Source organism: Arachis ipaensis, chromosome B05, assembly GCF_000816755.2.
Source record: "Arachis ipaensis cultivar K30076 chromosome B05, Araip1.1, whole genome shotgun sequence".
In the NCBI taxonomy this organism is placed as follows: Eukaryota; Viridiplantae; Streptophyta; class Magnoliopsida; order Fabales; family Fabaceae; genus Arachis; species Arachis ipaensis.
In genome coordinates, this window is record NC_029789.2 from 22,800,413 (window position 1) to 22,810,254 (window position 9,842).

The following is a 9,842-nucleotide window of genomic DNA, read 5'->3' on the forward strand; positions in this document are numbered from 1 at the left end:
TTTTTTGTTTTTTAACCGTTTAAAATCTGAGGCTGATAATATCACCAACTAGCACCCATAAGGCCAAAATGAAGCCACTAGAAGTTATTGAGTAACTTTGGGAGTAAAAAAGTTTGATTTGAATTAAGGATGTAAAATGCCTATGCAATGATGCAGCAACAGCAAGTGAAGTACGTATGATAATGAACCAAAATAAGCAAATAAGCATGCATTCATTCACAATGTAGACAACTACTTTTCGAATATTAGATCATCAATTTTTCTTTCCATGTATTTAAGTCAATACTATCTAACTTTCTATATTGACTCCTAACATTCCTCATAAATATATATTATATATAAGAGACGCAAATTATCATTAATATGATCACTTCCCATTCTCTTTCTGGGAGTAATTAAGCATTTTTACAGTCGGTAACCTGCTTTAATTTAATTTCGGAATTTACAAGAGAAAATTATAAGCAGTAATTAATTAATCAGGATATACAAATATTAGAGGGGCCGGGAATAATGTATACAATAATCATTCATCTGGAAGGAATCGGCCACCAAGATTTTCCATCATAGAAAATTGCATATTCTCAGATGGCTTCCAGTGACGCTTTCTTTGATTAATAAACCAATTGTTAATTTGCTTCTGATCTAGCCCTGTTGACTTAGCCAGTTCAATCTTGTCAGCTTCCTGGAAGCATGAACAATAGCTAATGTTTCAATGACTCATTTTGTTGTGTTTGTGTTTAGGTGACTATTTCTATTAACACTAATAAAGATGATATTGTAAACCGTTAGATGATTTAGCCAAAACATGTTTAGAAGCGATCTAAATTCATAACAACATTTTCAAGATGTGCTCCTTGAAGTAATCCTCTTGTGTAACGTTGGGCATTTCTCAACTCATGTAAGAAAGCTAAAAGCATGTGAGACACATGCTTTATATTTTTCTCTTGCTTAGCGTCTTACTTTTAGCTCTCTCCCGAGTGAGTTGTCAACATCTATGGGAAAGTAGAAATGACATTTTTTATTTTATTTTCATTTTCATTTTCGTTATTCTATCAAATGAAGCATTTACCGTAGGATAAGGCCATTTGTAGTGAACATTCCACCATTGAAGGAGTGTTTGCCTTGCTTCCTTAGGCAGCTTACCCTTCTTTTTCTTCTTTGAGAACTCCAATTTCAAAGTACCAATGTGGCTCCCAAACTTGCGCAGAAGCCTGTCCTTAAGCTCACGATCTTCACCCCTTGATTGACCATCTTGACCTCCATCACCATCTCCAGCACTAAAATCTTCCTCTGAAGACACAGCTCCATCATCTACCCAAAAAAAAAAACCCACAATAATCAATCAACAAAGTCATACACAACCATATACACAAATCACTCGTACACACTATCCAAAAATATAAAACTACTATTTGGTGAAATACAAGTATCAAAACCAACGTGAGAACATAATTACCTGAACAAGAAAACAGTATATAAAGAATATTGTTAACTGATATTACTAGACTCTTAAGTAAAAAATGAGTAATGGAAAATAATTTTATATATCTAACATCTATAATTATATCAAAAGATTTTTATTTATTTCAATAATAATAAAAAAAATACAAAATAAGAAAACAAATGCCTTAAATAAATCCCAAAAAACAAGTTATGACGACTTCGAAACAACTACTCCCAAACATTTTTCCTAAAATAAAAAGGGTGTGTATGTTGGAGGAAACATGCTTCTGCAAACTTAACCCTTGTTATTAAGTAATTAAATTAGGATTACGGAGCCCAAAACCTAGAAGTTGTGTTATATAAAAAAACTAGAAAGTAATGCACTGAACAAAGAAAATTTGAAAACTTTCCATTTCTAGCAGCTAACCCAGTTAATTATAGGGAAACTTTTGAGGCAATCTCAAATGGCTAATTAATAAGGAGTACTATAGTTTATTAGTAGCTACTAGCTAAGTAGCTAGCTAGAAACATGCACCCACAAATACGAATATAAATACTAATTGCTTCTGACACCCACTCAATCCGACAAGGATTGACCGTCGCATGAGAGTACACTGTACACACAGCAGCAGATCATATCAGAGAGAGAGAGAGAGAAGACCTGCCTAGGTTGCAAAGAAAGAAAAAAGAAAGGAAAAAATAAAAACAAAAGAACACATCAGTGTCAGTGCCTGGTTCCATCGATTGTCATTCGAAGCCCAAAGCCAGAGAAAGAAAGAAAGAGAGAGACTCAAAGTTTAAAATGAATGAAACCGGTACGGCCAGACCTAACCCGCACCCCTAGCCAGCATACAGTCTTACACAAACATTACTAACAAAATAACATTATATTTAGTTATTTATTTATTACATTGAATATATAGAGCACGAGCACCAGTGAGCATAGTCCGCAAAACATAAATACCAGAGCCAAAAATGATATAGAAAGAAAGAAAGAAAGCAAAGAGAGAGATATGATTGCATTGAGAAAAAGGAAGAGGGGGCCCGGTAATAAAAAAGGGTAATGGAATGGGAGATCGACAAGTGTGATGGTAAGTTGGGTTTGTCCAAGGGGTCAATGTATGAATGAGTGAAGAAACAACACAAGGGAAGGAACATATATACATGGGATGGGATGGGGCATAGCGCATAGGCAATTGAGCGTTCATTACTCATCTCTATTTGAACCGAAAAGCTGATTCAAAATTTTCACAATCTCAGCGAAAATTGCGGGAGTGCATGTGAGTGTTTTTTCTTTTTTAGCTCTTAGACCACCCGCTCTACACGGGATTTTTCTAAAAGGTTACCACTCAGTAATGAGTAATCCCCCCCACCCCCACATAGAAGAAGCATATAGAAAGCAAATCAGGGTGACCCCTCATCCCATTAGCAACCCCTCATGTGCATAGGTATGCAGCTATTATGCAATCATCCAATACCAAATAAGCTTTCGAAAAAGAGCCATATTGCCCACACCCCTACACTAAAATATCAACATAACATTACGTAAGCCTTTTTAGAGGGGGGATGCCTTTGTGCTTGATCAAACCCCAATTTCACTTTTATTTCATTTCTATGCAATTTGCCAAGCCTATAAATAAACAATTATGTTATGCATCCATTAAAAACAAAATACATATTAAAAATAAATTAAATAATAATTATATTTATACATAAATACATAATTATTGATTCTCGTTACACTTTTTATAATTGAATAAGTTTAGTTTAATTTATCAATATATAAAGCGACAACAATTAATAAACACACACACGCAATGCTGCACTCCCTACTGGTGTGATGGGGTGACTCTACCAATTGTCTAATCTTTCATACTCGAACGTCAATTCCAACTGTCTAATATACTCAACAATGCAAGTTATGTATATATTGTCACATATGATACCGAACAAGGTTTTTCTTAAAGAGTAGTTCACATGCACCCACCATTTGACACTTGCATAAACCACAAACCAGAAAAGGACCAGGAACAGTGAAAATCTATGTGATGTCTCGATTATACCAGAAATTAAGAGCATGCAAGGATAAAAAAGTGTAACTGCAAAGCATGCCTACTATCAATGAAAATAAGGTAGCTTTATTTTTATAGCCATGTCGTTACATGCATCAATCAGTGTATGATTATGAAAGATAAGACAAGACACGAGCAAATAACACTACAGTTTTTCATTCCTACCCTTCAATAATCATCTATTTTGGTCATATCCAACCAAACATTAGCACAATTAATAATAGTATAAATAATTATCTATTCCTAATTGAGATTATTAAACTTGTAGTAATTAATTTACAGTAAAACGGAAAACAACGGTGAGTCATCATCAACCCCAATAAAATTGTCAAACAAGGGTGAGTCATCAAAGTTTAGAGGCCCAAAGAAGGCCGAATAAATAGCAACCATATTTTCCCAAGCTTTTCAAATGTCCATAAAAATCCTCCCACCTCTATAATAATAATAATAATAAAATAATAAAAAAATAATTTTAATATACTTACAATATAAAGAATTTTACACTATTATCCAATAAGATTTATGAGTTTAAATGATTTTTCGAATAATAATTTAAAAATTAATAGACAATATATGATTTTGTTTTATAACATTTCAAAAATCCGGAGACAGTTTATTTTCCATCTACCCAGGCAATTTACAAACTCAAGATCCAATTTAATTTGACGCGTGTAGTGATTGCAGTAAAAGGAAAACGAGATCCAATCAAAACAAAAAGAAGAAATAAGAAATTGGAATCGCTTCTGTTCCAAAACGTTATAAAGGAACATAGGATTGTGATAAGCATGATGAGAGAGGATCCAGCTACTGATGAAATAAACTCCCATTTACAAATTAAAGCATGCATGACTGAAAAGGCTATTTGTACTTTCAAGCATAAACAATAATATTTAACAGCCATACCCACCTGGGCATACTCAATTTGCAAGATAAAATATTATTAGAATCCCAGTTTGCCAGAACCTCCATTTAGCTAATCAGTATGGGAATTTCAACAGATTACATATCATGGATAAACTTCAGTAACCAAAGAATAAAAAATTAAGGCACATAAAAGTTATAACCACAAAAAGCTGAGTCCAGAATGTTACTTTTGCAGAGAAAAATATTAACCGATAATGGGAAGAATAAGATCGGAAGTAAGTGAAAGATAAAATCTAAACCATCAGCTTAATTCTAATCAACACATGTGGTTCATTTTGGCAATAATAATGCATTAAAACATTAACTCGCAAAATTATTTTCCTCAGATAAAATCCCCATTCTTATAATTTGGATGATTTTTTTTAACATGATTTTTATCCTCAAACATATATTTATTTAAATTAATCAATATTCTGTAGTTTTTTATTTCAATTCTTACAATTGAGAATTAATTACAAAATTTATTCTTTCAACAACCTTTTTTCACTTTCTTTTTTTTTTCTACATACACATCCATTTTCTTCTTCATCTTTTCTACATGCAAAGTCATCTTTATTTTATTTATTTTTATAATTTAATGTCATGTCCTTTTTAGTAATTATCTATCTAAAAGTGATTTTAATTAATATTATTCAAACAATGTTTATTCTATCAAAATCAATTTTAGTATAGAATTACTATACATAAATCATGTTGGCATAAATTCACTTCTATCCAAAATCAATTATATAAAATCACTTTCATTCAAACTCTAATTTCACACTCTAATTTCACGATCGATAATCCAAACACACATGTAGTAATTTCACATTTAAAAATTATTTTGGTCATTGTTATCCACCCAATATTTTATCAATTATAATTACTTTTGAATCAAAATATTCAAATATAAATTACGTTGAAATAAATTTAATTTTAATCAAAATCAATTCTAATATAATCAAATTAAACTTAAAACACTTGGGTGTAGCTAATAAATACCCAATAATACAATCATTAGTATATATTAAAATAGATAGAAATTTCTAAAGCTTTCTATTCAATAAATATATTGATAATTCAAAACTTTAATTTATCAATAACAAATTTAAAAATGATAATATTGCTCTCAAGATTGATAATATCACTCCCTCTTAATTATATATTTTTGCATTTTCTTCAAAAACTATTCACAATCTTTATAGATATGACAATAATGTTGATATAACAAATAAGGGCACGGAGTAATTTTGAAAGAAAATAAAAAAAAAAATATAAATATATAGGAGTGACATTATATAACATTATCATTTTCCTAAATTTTATATTAAACACCTTAACAAATTAAATATCCTTAGTTAAACCCTTTTTAAAACAAGTGTTCTATTAATTATCTAAAAAACAAGTTTTCATAGAAGATCTGACACTAATTCATCTGCAGCCAGCCAGCCTATCAGCCCTTAGACAATTCCCAATGACTTCACTTGTGCTCAATATTGGAACTCGATAGATACACTATATTAATAAAGTTCCAAAGCAGAATCACTGCATACCAATCCTCTTGTCAGATCATGTTATGTTAATCTAATCCAAAGGTAGATTCAAACTTGAAAGGTTATTATATTAGAGAATTAGACATTACCAGGAGAATGTAGGTATGGTGTGAGCGTGTGCGCGCCACAAACAAGAAAATTATTAAAAATGAATCCTCTTAATTTTTTTTTTCTTAACTGAAGTTATAAAGTATAATTTCTCACCATATATTTATTAAGTAGACAAAAAAAAATGTTAAATTATAAGAAATCACACTTAACATCCTTGATTAAAAGAAAAAATTTAGAGAATCCATTCCCAAAATTCTCCAACAATATATATGAACTTTGGAGCTTGTACACAACTTAAAAGGGATTGATGAGATAAAATATTACGTGGGAAACGTGCTTTGATGCCGAAGCACTAATACACACTCAAGTAGTACATATGTTGATATCTATTTTCAAGAACATGTTCTTTGTAGTTTCCACATAGCATTTCTGCTACATTCTTCCAAAGCCACTCGTTAGACATGATTTTCAGATAAGCAATTTAAGATTTTAACTAAAATCAAAACAGTGAACAAAACTATGGAACCAAACCTAGACAAACAACGACAAAAACATCAACTTCAAAATGCACACTACCAACAATTGTTTCTTTGATCGAGTTGCACTCGTAAGGTAAGAGAAAAAGATGTTTACAGCAAAAGAAAAGCCCCATTAAACAATTAATTGAACCAAATCATTGCCACAAAAGTCAATAATCATTTAAAAACATTTTAATTTGTTCACAAGTTCATATACGTAGAACCAGTTAGTATTTTACATCTGGCTTAAAACAAGATCATCATCATTATTAGGGTTCTGTTGTCGCGGCATTAGTGTTCCGAAAACATTTGTTAAGTTTTTGATAGTTTTCCAAAGAAATAAATTTCTGAAATTTTAACTATTAACAATACACTCTAGTAAATTTGAATGTTATACTTTTGTGAAAGTTTCTTAATCAGAAATTTATTATTGAAACAAGCTTGCACTAAGCCACTAAGCATATTCGATGGGGGAATCAGTCAAAATAAATGAGCTGGAAGACATAAGAAACCACTTGATCGGTGGTGACAGGTGCGATACCCCATTTATGAGGGTGTTTTCTGTTTCTGAAAAACCAGTTGTAAAAGCAAAATAAAATAAAATAAAATAAAATAAAATCACGTCTTGTGTGATCAGTGCATACTGCATAGTAGCGAAGCTGCTACTATTTGAGGCGTCATTAATTAAAAAAGGCGTCTGCAAAATTCAAAAATTAGAAAGCCAAATGCAAAAGTCCGTTGTTGACCTTCACGGCGACCAAGCATAATAAGAATTTGGAAGAGAGAAAAAAATGAAAAAAATAAAATATGTGAGAAGAGAACAATGCCAAATGAAACAAACAAAGACCAAACCAAGCGAGGAACTGAAAAAGGCGAAAGGTTCACACTTCACACAGCCATGAATGACCAAACGATCCAAAGTTTCTTTCTCTCACAACGAAAGAAGCGTGGATCACAGTGTCAACAGTGGGAAACAAATACATGTAGAAAAATTTTCAAGAAAACAAAGGAACGAACTCACAAAGTTAAAACATATCAAACTGCGTAGAAGAGAGTATTGTTCGTGTTAGGGTTTTCTTTTCTTTCCTTTCCTTTCCTTTTTTTTCCCCTTATTTTACTTCAAAAGCTGTGTGTCATGTCTTGTTGCAAGCAGGCATTTGCTGCAACCGAGTTGGATTATTCTGCGAGGATTATTCATGTTCTCAACCAATCGTTAAAGAAGAAAAAATAACAAAAAGAAAAACTAAAATAAAATCAAAAGAGATAAGAACCAGATAGATCGAAGAAAGCAACCATCGACGATGCTCTCTATAGATAGAGAGAGAGGAGAGAGAAGAAGGGGGAAAAAACAATAGCATAGAGGTTACCAGAGACAGATAGCAGCACAGATATCAATGAGTTAATTTAAGCATATTTATTTATTAAAAACGAGTTCCAATGAAAACTACTACTACACTATGAAGCAGAAGGAGATAATAATAAAGGAAGGGGAAAGAACTAACCAGAAAGAGTTGGAACAGAAGCACCGTTGCAGCAGAGATTGCTTAACTGCATTTCGATCTTGTTAAGGAAGCTCGTTGCCTCATCGAACGGCCTAGCCAGGTCCGATTTATACTTCACCAGCAACTCACAGTACGTTTCCTGCACTCACCAAAAAAGAAAAGAGAAAAATCTGTCACAAAAAGATGGATTTGGTCATAATGAATAAATAAATAAAAAATAAAATATGTGCGAGAGAGAGTGTGGACTGTGGAGGGAGGAGTGGACCATGACCATGAACTCGTCCAGCTCGGGATCGGCTCCGAAGCACGTGGAAACGACGTCGTCTCTCTTGAAAAGGTCGTTTTCGCGGCGAATTTCCTCCAACAAACACGCGATTTCTGGAGGTGCGCCGACCTAACACAAATGAAAAAAAAATATTATAACCGTTTTCTGTTGAGCTGTTAGGACGGTTATACACACGGTTGCAAAAATTGAACTGAATAACTGAAAGTGATGGCTGTGTTGTTTTTTCTACCTTCTGGCAATCGATGTAGGCTTGCAGGAGGCGAGGGTAGTGAGGATGAGAAGCGATTTTAGCTTTCATCATGGTCGATGCCATGGCCTCGTTGTTGTGCGGTGGTTGCTGCTGTTGAATTCCAGCGGCAGAGAGAAGCTCGTCGGATCCGAGCATAGGAATCGTAGCTGCGGCGGCGGAGGCGGAGGAGGACGAGGAAGCGGACATGAGGAAGCTGTGGTAGTCGGCAGGGAAGATCAGATTCTCCGGCGTCATGAGGGCCTTGTCGGCGTACTCCGCCGTCGACGGCACTCCGTACATTTCCTCCATGACCGCACACCAAAACGCTGCGTTTTGGCTCCTTCCTTATCGCAATTTCTTCTTATGGTTCAGGTTCTGCTGCTGCCAGAGCCCAGAGACGCACGCAGTCTTCAAGGAGAAGAAAAATATAAGAAACACAGAATAATTTATTTTTTTATTTTTATATACACTCGCCGCACTCTCACATCATCATCCTAAAGCTACAAGATTATGTTGGGGATTATCTAATTTTATATTAGTAAGTATTTGTTTAATTAAGCTAACTTTTCTTCGGAGGACTGCTAATTATATTATTATATTATAAATTGTAAATAAACTTAATGTTCAATTTGGATCAAACTAGTTTAGGATAAAGAAGATGCGAGGAGCGGATTTAGAAAGAAGAGAAGGGAGAGAAGTTGAAGAACATAACTAACAAGTTAGAATTAGGAAAGATCACTGTGGAGTTATTTACCTCTCCGAGGGTAGTCAAGCGCACATTTCATGTTTTTTTCTTCCGTTTTTTCTTCCCTTTACCTTAATAATATTTAGCCATCAATATTACACAAATATTATGATTTTAGTTTGGTTACATGAGTATTCTATTTTAAGTTACATAAATTGTACAAGAGAAATTTAATTTGTCTATTTATACATAAATCAAATAAGTCAAATTTAATTTATGTGCAAAAGTCTCAAACTAGTAATTCATAATTGCCCACTTGTGGAGGAGAAAATTTCAATTTGCAATTTACTGTATAGTAAATTGTAGGAGCGAACTTCGAATGATAATATTGTGTAGTATAATATAAAGGACGAGTTACATAAATAAATTAAATTAATTTGTAATTGATATAATTGTGACTTTTTGAATAGATTATATTTTTGTGTTTTTTTAATTGATGTAAATTGTTACAGAATAAATAAATTAAATTAATTTGTAATTGATATAATTGTAACTTTTTGAATAGATTATATTTTTGTGTTTTTTTAATTTATGTAAATT

At 32.7% G+C, this 9,842-nt stretch overlaps 1 protein-coding gene across 2 annotated transcripts; it reads right to left on the bottom strand.

The window, feature by feature from the left end:
• Nucleotides 331–9,070, bottom strand: LOC107643334 (homeobox protein knotted-1-like 6). Of its 2 annotated transcripts, none has more exons than XM_016346943.2 (5): nt 8,558–9,070; nt 8,308–8,436; nt 8,043–8,181; nt 1,070–1,311; nt 331–682 (listed from the first exon to the last, which is right to left on the bottom strand). In XM_016346943.2, the coding sequence occupies exons 1-5, from the start codon at nt 8,864–8,866 to the stop codon at nt 524–526; spliced, it is 978 nt and encodes a 325-aa protein (XP_016202429.1). In that variant the 5' UTR covers nt 8,867–9,070; the 3' UTR covers nt 331–523. The 2 variants fall into 2 exon arrangements, with proteins under 2 accessions (XP_016202429.1, XP_016202430.1); XM_016346944.2 differs by having other exon boundaries at nt 8,314–8,436; nt 8,558–9,065.

Excerpts from the sequence above, each read along its gene's own strand:
- LOC107643334 (XM_016346943.2), bottom strand. The coding sequence starts at position 8,866 with ATGGAGGAAATGTACGGAGTGCCGTCGACGGCGGAGTACGCCGACAAG. Across the intron at positions 8,182-8,307 it reads TGGACGAGTTCATGGTCATG|GAAACGTACTGTGAGTTGCT; the intron begins GTCCACTCCTCC and ends TGGTGAGTGCAG. Across the intron at positions 683-1,069 it reads ACAAATGGCCTTATCCTACG|GAAGCTGACAAGATTGAACT; the intron begins GTAAATGCTTCA and ends TCATGCTTCCAG.